Raw genomic sequence first — 19,360 nt, 5'->3', positions numbered from 1 at the left:
GGTTCGTCAAGTCTGACTGTTGCAGTTCTTCTCGCCTCTTGCCTTGATTGACAGGTCCAATGAAATTTGTTTTGATTCTACTGTTTTGATTCTATGTGCATAAATTAAACAATCACCTGATTCATGTCAAGCCACAGTATGTATTCCAACACCGATAAATATTTATCAATCTCGTCATTTTTGACTGCTTTGATATAAACAACTTTTTTTTATTAAAGCTTCAGTCAACTTCAGTGTATGCATGACAAAAGGGCCTAGTTTATTTAAGTTTTTTCGAAACTATGTAAAACAGATTGTTAGATCGTGACTGTAGATACAGGGAACTGAAGAAAGAGTAATTCCTTAACCCTGACTAGAAGAATGAAATGAATAAACAAAATGTGGAAAGTGAAAATGTGAATACATAGAGTAACACGTTTGAATTCCTGATGGACAGTAAATAAGGTAACATTATGTAAGTTTTATGTCATATTCAAAAATATTTGTGTCCCCTGGTTTCATCAAACGTCCCCAACTCTTAGAAAGGTAGGGGTCATTGGTCCTGTTTCTTAAATTGAACACTGACCTAATGAGGACACGCTATCAGCGCCAGTAAGAAGTCCCCCCGAAACATACTGATTTGAGGACACGCTATCATCACCACAAAGAAGGAAGTACCCCCAACACATCACCAATTTGAGGACACTCTACAAGCACCATACAGCAGTCTCCCGACACATCACTGATTTCAGGACATGCTAACAGCACCATACAGCAGTGCCCCCTGCCCCCCCGACACATCACTGATTTGAGGACACGCTATCAGCACCATACAGCAAGCTCCCCGACACATCACTGATTTGAGGACACGCTATCAGCACCATACAGCAGTCTCCCGACACATCACTGATTTGAGGACACGCTATCAGCACCATACAGCAGTGCCCCCGGACACATCAACGATTTGAGGACACGCTATCAGCACCATACAGCAGTGCCCCCGACACATCACCGATTTGAGGACACGCTATCAGCTCCATACAGCAGTCCCCCGACAACATCACCGATTTGAGGACACACTATCAGCACCATACAGCAGTCCCCCCGACACATCACTGATTTGAGGACACACTACAGGCACCATACAGCAGTCCCCCCGACAACATCACCGATTTGAGGACACACTATCATCACTATACAGCAGTCCCCCCCAACACATCACTGATTTGAGGACACACTATCATCACCATACAGCAGTCCCCCCCAACACATCACTGATTTGAGGACACACTACAAGCACCATACAGCAGTCCCCCGACAACATCACCGATTTGAGGACACACTATCATCACCATACAGCAGTCTCCTGACACATCACTGATTTGAGGACACACTATCAGCACCATACAGCAGTCCCCCCCAACACATCACCGATTTGAGGACACACTATCATCACCATACAGCAGTCCCCCCCAACACATCACTGATTTGAGGACACACTACAAGCACCATACAGCAGTCCCCCCCAACACATCACTGATTTGAGGACACACTACAAGCACCATACAGCAGTCCCCCTCAACACATCACTGATTTGAGGACACACTACAAGCACCATACAGCAGTCCCCCCAACACATCACCGATTTGAGGACACACTACAAGCACCATACAGCAGTCCCCCCCAACACATCACTGATTTGAGGACACACTACAAGCACCATACAGCAGTCCCCCCGACAACATCACCGATTTGAGGACACACTATCAGCACCATACAGCAGTCCCCCCGACACATCACTGATTTGAGGACACACTACAGGCACCATACAGCAGTCCCCCCGACAACATCACCGATTTGAGGACACACTACAAGCACCAAACAGCAGTCCCCCCGACAACATCACCGATTTGAGGACACACTACAAGCACCAAACAGCAGTCCCCTACTGTACCAAAACCTAAAGAGTACAAGTTCTGGTTTCATGTGCAATTGTGAGAACACGATGTTCGTTTATTGTCATATCTAATACGGACAAAGCCAAGCTACACTATCTGCTGAATGACCATGTTCACTATTGTTGTGGCACAACATTACATGCTGTGTGGTGGTCACAGTTCATATGTACAAAAGAATAGGATAGTCACTGTTGCTCCAATTGCACAACCTCGTCACTGGCTCGGTAAATCGGGCACAGTACAAAATGTTCTTCTTCACAATTTCATTATAGCCTCAATATTGATAAATGGTTTCACTGAACATTGAGAGTTCAAACTGACACAATAAACTAAAGTTGAAAGTTTGTACAGTTCTGAAGCCTTAGGCAAGGCAAGGGTTATCTGCCCTTTGTCTGTTTCAGGTGTGTGGTCTTGAGACATCTGCTCTCAAGTGGTCTTGAGGCGTCTGCTCTCAAGTGCTCAACAAGTTGGTTCCCTGGAAGCCTCTCTCTGGTTTGGATGACCCTGCAACAAGAACCATGGTTGAGATACAGCTATAAACCACTGATGACATCACACTACAGTAGGCGAGGTGAGGTGAAATAGGGATTAACGTCGCGTCCAGGATTATTGCACTTATATAGTGACGTGCATACACATGTCTGTGTGTGTGTGTGTGTGTGTGTGTGTGTGTGTGTGTGGCTGCTTGTACTAGTCCGGACTGATGCCGATTTATAGTGCTAGCTCACTGAGATACCATGATGCAGATTAACATGAATACCCCACTCAGACACAGTATACTGACTCCAAGCCGACCAGTCCTTGTTTTAGCCCCTTGATGCCGGGCGCCAGACAGGGTAACAACAAGTACCATCTTTTAACGTCTTTTGGTATGACGCAGTCGGGATCGAACCCCGGACCTTCCGCTCTCCGGGGGGACGCTCTACCACTATAGACCACAGAGGCGGTCTCCACACTACAGTAACAAAAGGTCATTGCAAATGTTGGTCAACTTCCAAGGCAGGCAATTACAACAATACCCGGGGCGTTCCAGCAGAATGCCCGGGAATGACCGAATGAATACATTTCAATTGTAATTCTTAGGTTTTAAAATTAATATTTTCTAAACTTACCTCTTGATGTGAACACAGTTGTGTTTGAGGATTGGCTAAAAGTCAAATTTTCTTTTTTAACATGAAAATGCCATGACATGAATCGAACCTGCAACCTCACATATTGTGTTAACTTTTGTAACCCACTGTTTTCCCACTGAGCTACCGAGGCAGGTGATGAGAAGTTGTTCAGTTTATCATGTCATGACTCCAACCAGTCCATGCTGCACATGTTTTTTCTCTACAACGCTTTGTGAGAATTCCTTTTATTCCACAATACACTGTATTGTTTCACTATATAAGGTATGTCAATGTTTTCTTATTTTTTCTGGTATTTCTTGCATTTAAACGGTTCATAAGTTAGATAACACACACGTCCTCGGTTTTGGGTTTGGGTTGAAAATGTAAAACCTTGAGCTTGGGAAAAGCTCGCTCGCGTTTTTACATTTTCAACCAAAACCGAAGAGGTGTGTTTTATCCTATACAGAAGCTTCAAGGACGAGGATTCACTCATGTGAGACACTGCGTCTGAACCTGGGTTATGTTTTGCTTTGTTTGTTACAGAAGGAACCCGATGCTGGAGTCCTATCTTCTAACCCAGAATCCCCATGGACATTTCGCAAACATGATTAAAAGACAAAATGATGCTTTCTTCAGAAGATATTATTTCACCAATGTACTTGGTAAACTATAAGGAAAAAAAGGAAGTCTCTAAACAATTGACATCTATCCACATACATTAACTAAATAGATCTTATCTGATTGAGTAAACATCAAAATACCAAAAGTCATCCTTCCTTGACCCGTGAAGATTCCGGCGTAGAATAGGTCTTCAGCAACCCATGATTGCCGTAACATGTGACTATGCTTGTCGTAAAAGGCGACTAACGGGATCAGGTGGTCAGGTTCGCTGACTTGGTTGATGCATATCATCGATCCCAATTGCGTGGATTGAAGCTCATGAAGTCAATCACTGAATTGTCTGGCCCAGACTTGATTATTTACAGAACGCCGTCATATAGCTGGAATACTGCTGAGTGCGGCGTTAAACAACAAACCAACCAACCAATCATTTGACCACTAGGGATGACAACATGTCTAAAAGTATGTCTGTGCATTCACAATGCAATGGGAATGATCTGAACACTAATACCAACGGAGTTATGTCCCTTGTATGCATTCTGCTTTGTGTTGTGGCATAAGTGCCAGATGGAAGCAGGGTTTCATGCGATACATATGTGCGTCACAGAAAAGGAATGTACTGCATCCTGAGGGACGCACAATAGAATTAATTGTACCTACAGCACAACAAGGTGAATCGAGGGTGTCTATTTGTATTATTTCATCCATTAGTGATAACAATTGTCTACTTGATCACTGATTCCTGCCGGGTTCTAAAGTAATTACCTTAATGTACATACACTATATAATTTCATTACTTTACAGGACCCACATATTGCCTGCACAGACCCTTGAAATTAATTACTGGGGGTCCCCCAGCCCCGTTTTTTGTAAAGATAAAAGGTCAAGGTTAAGGCCTGCGGAAGTATCACAAAAGGAAGAGTGAGTGAGTGAGTGAGTGAGTGAGTGAGTGAGTGAGTTTGGTTTTACGCAGCTTTTAGCAATATTCCAGCAATATCACGGCGGGGGACACCAGAAATGGGCTTCACACAATGTACCCATGTCGGGAATCGAACCCGGGTCTTCGGCGTGACGAGCGAATGCTTTAACCACTAGGCTACCCGACTGCCCCCACTAAAGGAAGAGGACAGGAAGAAAAGGTGTATGCAAGAATATGGGTGGAGACAGAGTGAAAGCATGAGAGAGGAGTAGTGTTATAAAGAGAAAGAACATAAGACATGCATACTGTGCTACAGAGATTGAAGGGAGTAACATCAGGGTGAGGTCTAGCGCTACAGAGGGAAAGTGGTAGGATTAGGGATAGTGTCAGCATCTGATCGTATTCTCACTCAACCTAGGAACTGCCATGCTTAGATAATGGGACTGGTTGGGACTCCAAAAAGAGAAGAAAAAGAGTTGTAGCATAAGGTAAAAACGTCAAGTGGGGAAGAGAGATGGTGGAGTGAGTGAGTTGGGTTTAACACCGCTTTGAACAGCTTTCCAGTCATATCACAACGTGTCAGCTTAATGTGGGAGGAAAGCCCGAAGTGATGCAGGTGGCAGAGACATGAAAGACATGGGTATCACAAGAGAGGATGGGTGACAAAATGTCTCACCTCTATAAATTTCCTCAATGGGATAAGCTTCTTCAGATGGCTCGTCAGCCTAGAACAAAGTAATATACATGACAGAATGAAAATGCCATTCACTATCATTTTAACAAATCTTTACTTCAAATCACTACTTCCTCTTAGAATGATGACAAAAACACTTTTGACTGAACACTGTTCATAGCACTATAGCACACAAACTAACTTAAGACACAGCACATCCTTTGCATCCTTTGGTGAGTATGTATTAGGATGACATCTATGGACCATGTGGTTGTCTCACCTGAATTAGGATGACATATCTATGGGTGAAGCAGCTGACTCACCTGTTGAAGTGTGACACATCCAAGGAAGAAGCAGCAGACTCACCTGTTGTATTGTTATACATCCAAGGACGAAGCAGCAGACTCACCTGTTGTAGTGTGACACATGAAAAGATGAAGCAGCTGACTCACCTGTTGAAGTGTGACACATCCACTGATGAAGCAGCCGTTTCACCTGTTGTAGTGTGACACATCCAAGGATGACTCACCTGTTGTAGTGTTATACATCCAAGGATGAAGCAGCAGACTCACCTGTTGTAAAGTGACACATCCAAGGATGAAGCAGCATACTCACCTGTTGTAGTGTGACACACCCAAGGATGAAGCAGCTGACTCACCTGTTGTAGTGTGACACATCCAAGGATAAAGCAGCCGACTCACCTGTTGTAGTGTGTACATGAAAGGATGAAGCAGCAGACTCACCTGTTGTAGTGTGACACATCCAAGGATGAAGCAGCAGACTCACCTGTTGTAGTGTGACACATCCAAGGATGAAGCAGCGGACTCACCTGTTGTAGTGTGACACATCCACTGATGAAGCAGCTCACTCACCTGTTGTAGTGTGACACATCCAAGGATAAAGCAGCCGACTCACCTGTTGTAGTGTGACACATCCACTGATGAAGAAGCGGGCTCACCTGTTGTAGTGTTAAACATCCAAGAATGAAGCAGCCAACTCACCTGTTGTAGTGTGACACATCCAAGGATGAAGCAGCCGACTCACCTGTTGTAGTGTGACACATCCACTGATGAAGCAGCGGACTCACCTGTTGTAGCGTTAAACATCCAAGAATGAAGCAGCCAACTCACCTGTTGTAGTGTTATACATCCAAGGATGAAGCAGCTGACTCACCTGTTGTAGTGTGACACATCAACTGATGAAGCAGCTAACTTACCTGCAGTAGAATGACAGCACCAGGAGACACCTTTAAATCTTGTAGTGTGCGAGAGTCGTCACTTAAGTTCACTCCATCGAGAGACAGATTCTGGTCAAATGGTGGCACGGAGAACTGCTTCATTATCTGACAACAACGTAAAAATAGAAGATTACAACACAAAATACTTGATCAGATAACTGTCACTACATGCTGTCTGGTTATTTCTTCGAAAAACAAAGACAAAAGTATCAATGTCAGACAAAATCTTTCATCTTCTGCACATGGACTGACCTTTATTTTCAAGTCTTTGAGGGTCAGATCAGATGACACAAGCACCTCCTTCTCTCCACGCGTCTTCCGATGTCTCTGACTCTTCCTCCTGAGAGATCCCACCTCCTCCATCCTCACCATCTTCTCCATCGTCAACTCCTCATCCAACTTTTTCTTCTTGGCCTGGGACTGATGGAGAGAAGAGAATAATGTACATAAATAAGTAGGTCCCCTGTAACACCAGTGCTGCTGTTGTTTTAGTTTTAAGATCAGACACGGCATCTTAAATTGACATAATTGCTTCATTATGTCGAAATCGAGATTTTGGTTTTTTTTAGCATATATGACACATGTACTTAGTGATGCAACATGTTTTTTACAACATCGTGTACTTTTGCTGAATAAAAATCAATATTAAAATCATAATATGTGTTATAATATCTAAATATGTTCACAATCAAAATGGAAAAACCTGAACTTTCACCCAAGACGCCTCCTCAACTGTAACGAACCCTTTAATGTTATACATCGATAGAAGGCTAATTGTTTCCGCCATGTTTCTGCGCAAAAACATTCTAAAATAGGTATTCCACTTGAGGATATCGTCGCTTTTTCCCGCTAGTCATTCTGTACGAAAACTCCCATGTAAGGAAAAATATCCCCTAATGCCACATTCGGGAATATACGCTCAAAAAAAATAAAGTACAACATATCCCACAATGCACCATTCAGCTTAACAACGAAACTTCGTCCTTTTTCGGTCGGTATTCAAAATGGCGGCTGTCTAGCGAAAAGATTGACAGGTAAACATCGTTTTTATTATTTTCTTGACTGAAAATTGTTGTATTTTTTTATAATGAGGTCAAAACACAGGTCGAAACACCCCTATGGGAAGAATACAAGGCGAAGGACAAGGCAGTTGCAGCAGTTCAAAATGCGGTGTTAGAGTTACGACACGTGCTGACAGCACGATCAACCCTGCGTCAGATTCTGACAGCTTGGATGTTTCAGATTCATCGGAATCATCTGGGGACCACGCTGTTGAGGAAAACATCCCTGCTGGAGTCAATGAAGGTGAAATGTGAGTGGTGGTGTGTGTGTCATTGATGTGTGAGTGGTTGTGTATGTATCACTGGTGTGTGAGTGGTTGTGTGTGTATCACTGATGTGTGAGTGGTTGTGTGTGTGTGTCATTGATGTGTGAGTGGTGGTGTGTGTGTCATTGATGTGTGAGTGGTTGTGTGTGTATCACTAATGTGTGAGTGGTTGTGTGTGTGTGTGTCATTGATGTGTGAGTGGTGGTGTGTGTGTCATTGATGTGTGAGTGGTTGTGTGTGTATCACTGGTGTGTGAGTGGTTGTGTGTGTGTGTCATTGATTGGTGAGTGGTTGTGTGTGTGGTGTGTGAGTGGTTGTGTATGTATCACTGATGTGTGAGTGAGATGTGTGGTTGAGTGTGTGGTCTATGTGTGGCTGTGTAATGTGTGTGTGAGATGTGTGTGAGATGTGTGTGAAATGTGTGTGTGAGATGTGTGTGAGTGAGTGAGTGAGTGAGTGTGTGAGTGTGTGTGTGTGTGTGTGTGTGTGTGTGTGTGTGTGTGTGTGTGTGTGTGTGTGTGTGTGTGTGTGTGTGTGTGTGTGTGAGATGTGTGTGTAATGTGTGTGTGAGATGTGTGTGTGTGTGCGTGTGCGTGTGCGTGTGTGTATTACCTGTAGATAGTCAGGGTCCTCAGCTCTCTCCATGTTGCTGTTCTCTCCGTTCCCCAGCCCCCCTGGCATGATCTTCTCCACCGGTGCAGGACCCACCCCATTCTTCTTCTCAGGGGCTATCTTCCGGACATACACCACACAGTCTTTGAAAATAAACCGGTTGGATTCTTCTGTTGCTAATCTAAGAGACAGACAGTCCTGGCAGATTTCTGGAACAGAATGTTTGTCATTTTGTATCTACCTGCCAATTTTAAGAAGTACATCTACCTGGCACAGTAACAAGATTTATTCTGCCTCAAAGTCAGATTGACCAATCAGAGAGCAGAACTACTAACCCCATACGAGCCCGTATACCATCAGTAAAAATCCATGATGGTTGTTACTGACCTAATATGAGACCATATACCATCAGTAACAGCCATTTTGGATTTTGCAACTCACCTCACATATTTCACTTGAAAATTCTGGTACAGACATTCGTTTTCCGGCACTCTTTTGTGTCTTAATATAATTAAATGTGATGTGCAAAGAAATGAATTATTAAAGAAACCACGTTTGAGACTTTTTAGATAAAAAATATAGTGAGTGTGAGTGAGTTTGGTTTAACGCAGCTTTTAACAGTATTCCAGTTATATCGCGGCGTGTCAGCTTAATGTGGGAGGAAAGCCCGAAGTGATGCAGGTCACAGACGTTTACCACTTCGGTGAAACCCATGAGCACGGGTATGGTGCTGACAAACCTAGAAACATAATCGGGGCGAACCGGGATTCGAACCCACAATCATAGGTTTCTGGCTGGCCCAAGGGACGCAACCCTGCGCAGCGAATCGCGGCACCTTAGACGACTGGGCCACCCGTGCCCCCGATAAAAAATATAGAGAAAAAAAAGCTTACAACGGAGCTCACTGATTTACAAATAGCAATTCGTTGGACATAATATAGGATGACGTCACAAAGAAATTTGACGCCAATGACGTCACATAGCAATAGAATAGATAACAGCCCGTCGTTCAGGAAAAGCGGACTGCTATCAAGTTACAGTGGCCCACAGATTTACGATAACATGCTAGCAATTTTATGATAATTATATCCATTTAGCTATGATACTTGTTTTAACTTCCATATTTAATGCATTATGTATTCCACTGTTAACGTTTGTGTTTAAACCAAAGCATTGTATAGGAAACATATGTACTGGTCCTGACATTTATACTGGTTGTAAGTGTCACGTTTTCATATTGACATCACATGTGCGATGAAGATACCAAATAGTGTACACTTTTCGGCATAATAAATTCGTTATGGTGTCTTTAGTTATGGTGTCATATTAGGTTAGCCCAATATTTCTCTGTATAAGGCAGCTAAAGACACCATAGCTAAAGTTCAATATGGTTGTGAGTGAGTGAGTGAGTGAGTTTGATTTTACGCCGCTTTTAGCAATATTCCAGCAATATCACGGCGAGGGACACCAGAAATAGGCTTCACACATTGTACCCATGTCGGGAATCGAACCCGGGTCTTCGGCGTGACGAGCGAACGCTTTAACCACTAGGCTACCCGACCGCCCCTCAATATGGTTGTAACTCCAACCGTATACCATCAGTAACAACCATCTTGGATTTTCCAACACCCACCTCACATATTTCTCATGAAAATTTTGGTACAGAAAACTTTTATTCCACACTGTTTTGTGTTTTTCTATCATAAATTGTGATGTACAAGAACATTAATGTTTCTAGAAATCACGTTTGTAACATTGTTAATAAAAATTACAGGCATAAATTATAAACTGTATATCTACCTGGCAATGTAACAAGACTCCTGGAGCCATCAGCCTCCTCCAGCTGAACGGCAGTAATCTCCACATCAAACCCCATGTGTTGTGTTAACATCACCCACTCCGATGGCCACAGCAAACAAACACTACAACACAAGACACGAACAAAGCAGGGTTAGAATTTACCACTAGCCTGCTAGCCCGGGGCTAGTACAAACTCCTGAGGGCTAGACCCTACCCGGGCACCCATTCCCCTATTACTCGACCCTACCCGGGTTCACATCACCCTATTACCCGACCCTACCCGGGTACCCATTCCCCTATTACCCGACCCTACCCGGGTACCCATTCCCCTTTTACCCGACCCTACCCGGGTACCCATTCCCCTTTTACCCGACCCTACCCGGGTACCCATTCCCCTTTTACCCGACCCTACCCGGGTACCCATTCCCCTATTACCCGACCCTACCCAGGTACACATTCCCCGACCCTACCCGGGTACCCATTCCCCTATTACCCGACCCTACCTGGGTACCCATTCCCCTATTACCCGACACTACCCGGGTACCCATTCCCCTATTACCCGACCCTACCCGGGTACCCATTCCCCTATTACCCGACACTACCCGGGTACCCATTCCCCTATTACCCGACCCTACCCGGGTACCCATTCCCCTATTACCCGACCCTACCCGGGTACCCATTCCCCTATTACCCGACACTACCCGGGTACACATTGCCCTATTACCCGCCCCTACCTGGGTACACATCACCCTATTACCCGACACTACCCGGGTATCCATCCCCCTATTACCCGACCCTACCCGGGTACACATTGCCCTATTACCCGACCCTACCTGGGTACACATCACCCTATTACCCGACACTACCCGGGTATCCATCCCCCTATTACCCGACCCTACCCGGGTACACATTGCCCTATTACCCGACCCTACCTGGGTACACATCACCCTATTACCCGACACTACCCGGGTATCCATCCCCCTATTACCCGACCCTACCCGGGTACACATTGCCCTATTACCCGCCCCTACCTGGGTACACATCACCCTATTACCCGCCCCTACCCGGGTACCAATCCCCTATTACCCGCCCCTACCCGGGTTCACATCACCCTATTACCCGACCCTACCCGGGTACCCATTCCCCTATTACCTGACCCTACCCGGGTACCCATTCCCCTATTACCCGACCCTACCCGGGTACCCATTCCCCTATTACCCGACCCTACCCGGTACACATTCCCCTATTACCCGACCCTACCCGGGTACCCATTCCCCTATTACCCGACCCTACCCGGGTACACATTCCCCTATTACCCGACCCTACCCGGGTACACATTCCCCTATTACCCGACCCTACCCGGGTACCCATTCCCCTATTACCCGACCCTACCCTGATACCCATTCCCCGACCCTACCCGGGTACACATTCCCCTATTACCTGACCCTACCCGGGTACACATTGCCCTATTACCCGACCCTACCTGGGTACACATCACCCTATTACCCGACCCTACCCGGGTACCCATTCCCCTATTACCTGACCCTACCCTGGTACACATTCCCCTATTACCCGACCCTACCCTGGTACCCATTCCCCTATTACCCGACCCTACCCGGGTACCCATTCCACTATTACCCGACCCTACCCGGGTACCCACTCCTCTATTACCCGACCCTACCCGGATACCCACTATAGGTCTCAAGAGATACAAAATGTCCGTTGGAATTTCTTTTTACCACAGCACTTGCAAAACGTATTTAGATACATGTATTAAACGATCTGGTCATGCACACACTGAAGTTGACTTAAGTTATATCTTTATTCAAAGATATGAAAAGTCAGAAGGAATGGGTGCATAGTCATAAAGAAATGTGAACATTTATAGTGACTTGTAGTGTAACCATAGAGTTCTAAATAATTTTTGTCATTAAACAATATGTCACGTGACTAACCACGGGTCCGGGTAGTCCTGTGGGTACCCGGGTCCTACTCAGTACCCACCCGACCCAGCTAACCGAGTTACCCGTCCCAACCCTAGCTTCAACAGATATACACAAGTTTCCACTGCTTCTGTTTTATTCTCAGTCATGAGAAGATGTCAAACCTCTCTGATTTCAGTTGTTGAATGTCATATTATAGGCACCGATATATACGATAATGAAATATTTCATAATGAAAAATATAAGGACAGGCCTCAAAGTTTAAATTTTTACCAAGTAGCCATATGGCTACAAGTATTGTTTCCAGGTAGCCAGAGGTAAAATCAAGAAGTCAAGCCAATATTTTAGGTATCCAAAAACATTTGAACTTATCTTTTATCAAATAACTAATATATGTACAAGTCATTGCACTAGTCTTGGAATTGTATATTAGTGGAAACTGTACTTGATTTTTGTTACTTGTAACTCGAACAATGATGCAAATTATGCTACAAGATTATATAGGTATATCCTTGCTTATCCAATGAGCATTGTCAACTGAAATAAAATTCTAATAACTTTAATATATCTGTATTTCTGTTCATTGACTACTTAAGGGGGAATTATTTGCTAGTACAATTATCAACAGTGTCTTCCAAGATCAGCTGTTATTTATTTTTTTGTCTACCTATGTGTGGTAATAGAATTTAGTCGCCACAAGATATTTTTCAAGGTAGTCATTTGGCTACCTCTGAATTTTAGACAGTAGACAAATTGAAACTTAGGTCACATTGGCGACCGTTTTAGTTGCAACATTGTCATGCTCAGTTGCTTTAGCAAGCAAATCGACTCACAGCAGCTAGTGAGCCCCAGCGGCCAGTGTCAGACAGCCAAGAAGAAGCCAGAGATTAGTGCCCCTTTAAACAAAGAGGACATGTGTTTACGACTTAGCAGAAAGATCAGCTGCAGTATGATCATTGGTCATGTACAGACAGATTGTCACAAAGGAGCTCTGGCGTTCTTAAAGACCCTGAAGGATGACAACTGAACAATAACAGACAACAGATGCGAGATCTCTGATTTTCATTGACTATTCACATCTTCCCGAGGCAAGAGAGTTAACTGACTTTAAAAGTCCAGTTTCCATCCTTGGCGAACCAGGCTGGAATTACTGGGCTCGTTTGTAGAGCCACCAGTGGCTATTATCAGTTATGTCCCTTCTAAGCCTCTCCTATTGACCAATCAGATTCCACCTCTCATATCACTTGCATTTGTTTCAAACAAAATGGCGGCGCCCAGTCAAGACGATCTGATCGATAATTAAGATCTATATTGTGATGAAACGGGTCTTACATAGCGAAGTGCATCAAATCAAGAGAGCACATTGATTAAAAACATGAAAAGACTTGGAAAATATCTGTTGACGAGTTGGCGGTGCACATGCTTTGCAAATCCTGCAATCGACCGAAATCTGCATGACATTTCACGAACCGGATTTCAATATCGGTGCATGATTTTGATTGGACTATGCATAGATTCGTTACTCCAGCCAAAACTTCATAGTACCAGCCTAGTTCGGCAAGGGTGGAAACTGGACTTTTAAAGTCAGTTAACTCCCTTGCCTCGGGAAGATGGACTATTCAGTGCGATGTCCACCACTAGCAAGCAAGACCACAAATGTGTTTTCAAGTCAATCAGGAAGGACTAAATGGTTTCGTTACGGCCAATACTGCTACCTGAGTTTGAGATCACTCAGGGTCTTTAAGAATGTCAGAGCTCTTGTGTGACAATCTGTATATGACCAAGGCTTGTACTGCAGCTGATCTTACTGCTAAATCATAAACACATGTTCTCTATGTTTGAGCATTTAATGTTTGTTTGTTTTTTTGTTTAACGCCACACTCAGCAATATTTCATATCTATGATGGCAATCTGTAAATTATCGAGTCTGGACCACACAATCCAGTGATTGACATCATGAGCATTGATCCACACAATTGGGATAGGATGACATGCATCAACCAAGTCAGGGAGCCTGACCACCCAATCCTGTTAGTCGCCTCTTACAACAAGCATAGTCGGTTTTTACGGCAAGCATGGGTTGCTGAAGACCTTTTCTAACCCGGATCTTCACAGGTGGCATTTAATGAAGAACAGACTGAAGATATAACCACAGGGCATAAGCTATACATCAACATCGTCAATACTCTACAGGTAGCATGACACAAGCTTACATTTGTCGCCATTGGTAATAAAAACATGGGCATGGCTCTCTAATGACATATGAAGCTGACTAACCAATCTTGCAGTTCACCGTGGCCGTTGCATGTTGGGGGGTAGAGGAGACCTCCATGCTCGCACAGCAGAACAGAGTTAGTGATGGATGTGACTGGCTCTCGTCTACCGTTGTCTCTGGACACAACATATAACACACATGGCAAGTGATTCACACAAAGTTAGTTAGAATAATTCCACAGCCCTTCAGCATTGCTGCCTAAATGTAGACTCTGTTATTGATGTAATACAGATGCCATTGGTTCAAAATAGAAGACATATTCTTTAATGAAGGATGATAATAAAGTTTGGATATCAAGAAGTTGTTGACCGCCCGATATCCATCTGGTAAACTCTATCAACCAGCATAGATTGCTGGGCCCTATTCTAACCAGGAACCCCACAATAAGACCAGTGTAGGTTGCTGTGGACCTATTCTAACCCAGAACTCCACAGTGAGACCAATGTAGGTTGCTGTGGACCTATTCTAACCCACAACCCCACAGTGAGACCAGTGTAGGTTGCCGGGGCCCTATTCTAACCAGGAACCCCACAGTGAGACCAGTGTAGGTTGCCGGGGCCCTATTCTAACCAGGAACCCCACACTGAGACCAGTGTAGGTTGCTGGGGTCCTATTCTAACCCGGCACCCCACAGTGAGACCAATGTAGGTTGCTGGGGTCCTATTCTAACCAGGAACCCCACAGTGAGACCAGTGTAGTGTGCTGGGCCCTATTCTAACCAGGAACCCCACAGTGAGACCAGTGTAGGTTGCTGGGGTCCTATTCTAACCAGGAACCCCACAGTGAGACCAATGTAGGTTGCCGGGGTCCTATTCTAACCCAGAACCCCACAGTGAGACCAGTGTAGGTTGCTGGGGCCCTATTCTAACCAGGAACTCCACAGTGAGACCAGTGTAGGTTGCTGGGGCTCTATTCTAACCTGGAATCAAGGCAAGAGGTGAGTGTACCCCAACAGACTGATTAAGATTCAGCTCCTGCTCCCGGCACTCACTTGATGAACTTCCTCCACTCCTCCATGAACGCTGCACTGACCACGTTCGTCTGCATGCTCACATCTAACTTGGGACGGTTCCTCCCCGCGAATAGGTCAGCCAGCACAGACTTCTGTGTGAGAGCACTCTGTCGGTACAGTCCCTTGGTGTGCTCCTCCTCCGCTGTTAGTTGCTGCAACAAAAAAGGTTCAATTTGTTTGTTGTTTAACACTGCACACAGCAATATTCCAGCTATCTGCTGTCTGCAAATTATCACATGACTGACATCATGAGCATCGATCTATACAATTGAGACATGGTGACAATCATGCATCATAAAAGTCGGGGGCACGGGTGGCCCAGTCGTCTAAGGTGCCACGATTCGATGGCAGAGTTGCGTTCCTTGGGCACGCCAGAATCCTATGATTGTGGGTTCGAATCCCGGTTCACCCCGATTTTGTTTCTTGCTTTGTCAGCACCATACCCGTGCTCGTTGGTTTCACCGAAGTGGCAAATGTCTGAGACCTGCATCACTTAGGGCTTTCCTCCCACATTAAGCTGACACGCCGTGATATAACTGGAATACTGTTAAAAGCGGAGTTAAACCCAACTCAGTCAGTCCTAAAAATCACAGAGTCTGACCTCAAAGTCGCTTCACATATACATATAGATAGGAAGTAAATGATTGAAAAGGTGCCGCTGGAACAAGGGCTGATGATCAATATTACCAGGCATTTCTCACACACAGCATCGTCTCTCCTGTACTGGGGACACGTTGGAAAATATGTCTTCAACCGCTGCCATATTTCTTCAGGGATGAGACGACGACAGCTTTTGTCAGGATTGAGACAACCTGAAAACACAAGGGGTATGACACAAGGGGTATGACACAAGGGGTATGACACAAGGGGTATGACACAAGGGGTATGGTAGAGAAATGTCAGACAAAATCTGCAATTTTGTTTTCATGCATCACACAAACCGAGACATAACCATCGACACTTCCTCCTGCCGTCTTCACCTGCAATGTGAACAAAGCCTCTAATCTGTCACTTGTGTGTTCACTGTACAGGCTACCGACTTTGCAGTGTTTTTTTTACTTTCACTTCCTGGTTCGGCTTACCTGGGGGTCATATCCTTTTCTTTTGTATTTCAATGGTCAAGTTAATACCTCGGCTTATCTACGGGGTCGGCTTATCCTCGGTCATATATGGTAGTTGAAATGGGGTTCCACAACGCCTTCAAGGAATTGCACTTACATAGCAGCATGTGTGGCTGCTTGTACTAGTAAAAAATTATGCCAGATTTATAGTTCTAGCCCACTGAGATACCATGACACACATTAACATGGTTATCCCTTTCAGGTTTCTAGACAAACACTCTATCCACTTGACCTGAGCCACGTTTCACACAGTGATCATACCTCTATCACTGTCGTAAGAGTATGTTGAAGTTTTGGAGTTACAATCGTCTCCCTGCTACAATCTCTTCGTCAAATGGGAGCCAGGGAGGCGGTCTCACTGTATGGGATTAAGGAGGAATGCAAATTTTGAATTGGGTGATTAGAAGGCAATCAAAATCTACTGCTGAACAAACTTTAGAAAAAGCATTTTGAGACTTTTGAGCAATTGAGCTTTTACTCGAAGGTTTCTATTTTAATTGGGTTATTACATTTTTCATTGGGTAACCAATGTTTTTTCACTCATCTATTCGTCACTCTATTGGGTTATTCACAAAAAGAGTAAACGTTTTGAGATTTTTAAAAAAGTATGAAATAATGTTTTAGATAAAGGCTTGACTCGGGAAGTAAATTAGCTCATAATTGTGTTTCAGAAATTAGCTCCTTTGTACGCATGCTGAAAAAGTTTCATTGGGTATTTTAGCGTGCTGTTTCAAACAATTGAGATTTTCATTTAGTGCACGCATTTCTAATTGAAAGTAATTGGGTTTTGAATAGTTTTGGGGGGGTATGTTATGCAAATACGCAGCTTATCTGTAGCTCTGGAGGAGGCATTCGTTGAACTGGGAACTGGTGGACTGCCCATGTGGGTCATGCTGGAGGTCATGCTGGAGGTCATGCTGGAGGTCATGCTGTAGGTCATGCTGTAGGTCATGCTGTAGGTCATGTTTTCGTCAACACGCCACATCAACTCAACATCTGCCCTCTAGCATCTTCCCGGGGCAAGAGAGTTAACTGACTTTAAAAAAACAGTTTCCAGCCTTGGCGAACTAGGCTGGAATTACTGGGCTCGATTGTAGCGCCACCAGTGGCTATTACCAGCTATGTGCCTTCTAAGCCTCTCCTATGGACCAAACAGATTCCGCCCGGTCAGGACGATCTGATCAATAATCAAGATTCTTTTTTTGATAAAACGGGTCTTACATCACGAAATGCATCAAATCACGTGAGCACCTTGGTTAAAACATGAAAAGATTTGGAAACTATCTGCTGACAACGAGTTGGTGGTGCCCATGCTTTGCAAATCCTGCAATCAACCGAAATCTGCACGACAGTTTACGAACCGGATTTAGATTTCGGTGCGCGATTTTGATTGGACTATGCATAGACTTGTTAGTCCAGCCGAAATGTAACTCCATAATACCAGCCTAGTTCGGCAAGGGTGGAAACTGGACTTTCATAGTCAGTTAACTACCTTGCCTTGGGAAGATGGCTCTCTAGCTGTTCAAATTGGTGAAATGATTGAAAAGGTTTGCTGTCTGACAGTAATCGTCCTCGGAAGTTAAAGAAATGTCAAACCCTGAAACCTCGAACCCAAACCAGGGAAACCCTCCACCCCAGCTGTTTCTATCAGATCACATATAATGCAGATCCTCAGGTTCAGATATGATGTCACTGTGTTTCTTTATGTTTGCTAATCAGCAGAGATGACTATCAAATCATCTTCACTTCACATAACAGATGACAGCTTGTCATTAACATTAACGGGGGCACAGGTGGCCCAGTCATCTAAGGCGCCGCAATTCGCTGTGCAGAGTTGCCTCTCTTGGGTATGCCAGAAACCTATGATTGAGGATTTGAATCCCAGTTCGTGCCGATGATGTTTCTAGGTTTGTTAGCACCATACCCGTGCTCGTGGGTTTCACCGAAGTGATAAACATCTGAGACCTGCATCACTTCAGGCTTTCCTCCCACATTAAGCTGACAGGTTGTGATATAACTGGAATACTGTTAAAAGAGGCGTTAACATTAACTCAATATCTTCAAACGCATACTAAAATTTGATACTAATATTGTTAGGTGAGGTGAAATGGGTTTAACGTCGCACCCAAGATTACTGCAATCATATAGTGACGTGCATGTACGTGTGTGCGTTTGTGTGGCTGCTTGTACTAGTCTGGACTGATGCTGATTTATAGTGCTAGCCCACTGAGATACCATTTCGCAGTTTAACATTAATACCCCACTAAGACACAGTATACCGACTCCGAGCTGACCAGTCCTTGCTTTAGCCCCTTAATGCCGAGCGCCAGACAGGGTAACAACAAGTACCATCTTTTAACGTCTTTTGATATGACGCGTCTGGGGATCGAACCCTGGATCCTTCCGCTCTCCGTAATGTTGTCAGGAGACATATCGGAGACAATTACATACATGCAAATAAACTCTAAAACTCTCATAATCTTTAAATTAATCAATCCATGTTCTATGCACTGTAAATTGATCAATACTTTGCCTTGAAAGTAACAACTGTCCTTTTTACAATCAAGTTGGAGGTGGTGAGGTGAAATAGGGTTTAATGTCATGTCCAAGATTATTGCCCTTTTACAGCGACGTGCATGCACGTGTGTGTGTGGCTGCTTGTACTAGTCTGGACTAATGCCGATTTGTTAGTGCTAGCCCACTGAGATACCATGATGTAGTTTAACATGAATAGACCACTGAGACACAATATAGTAACTCTGAGCAGACCA

At 44.4% G+C, this 19,360-nt stretch overlaps 1 protein-coding gene across 1 annotated transcript in view; it reads right to left on the bottom strand.

Moving 5' to 3' along the window:
- Nucleotides 1-1,968: 1,968 nt before the first annotated feature.
- Nucleotides 1,969-19,360, bottom strand: part of LOC139477831 (ubiquitin carboxyl-terminal hydrolase 48-like) — a 50,867-nt gene continuing 33,475 nt past the window's right edge. Inside the window, exons 21-29 of the mRNA XM_071260248.1 lie at nucleotides 16,156-16,280; nucleotides 15,448-15,620; nucleotides 14,459-14,572; nucleotides 10,239-10,360; nucleotides 8,439-8,647; nucleotides 6,752-6,919; nucleotides 6,479-6,604; nucleotides 5,266-5,314; nucleotides 1,969-2,441 (exon numbers count right to left, since the gene is read on the bottom strand). Of these exons, the coding sequence (XP_071116349.1) occupies nucleotides 2,389-2,441; nucleotides 5,266-5,314; nucleotides 6,479-6,604; nucleotides 6,752-6,919; nucleotides 8,439-8,647; nucleotides 10,239-10,360; nucleotides 14,459-14,572; nucleotides 15,448-15,620; nucleotides 16,156-16,280 (1,139 nt within the window). The 3' untranslated portion in view covers nucleotides 1,969-2,388. The remainder of the gene's footprint in view (nucleotides 2,442-5,265; nucleotides 5,315-6,478; nucleotides 6,605-6,751; nucleotides 6,920-8,438; nucleotides 8,648-10,238; nucleotides 10,361-14,458; nucleotides 14,573-15,447; nucleotides 15,621-16,155; nucleotides 16,281-19,360) is intronic.

This window comes from Haliotis cracherodii, unplaced genomic scaffold, assembly GCF_022045235.1.
Source record: "Haliotis cracherodii isolate W230 unplaced genomic scaffold, xgHalCrac1.p SCAF_36, whole genome shotgun sequence".
NCBI classification, from domain to species: Eukaryota; Metazoa; Mollusca; class Gastropoda; order Lepetellida; family Haliotidae; genus Haliotis; species Haliotis cracherodii.
The sequence above is the reverse complement of the archived record's forward strand: the minus strand, read 5'-3'. Positions and strand labels throughout refer to the sequence as shown.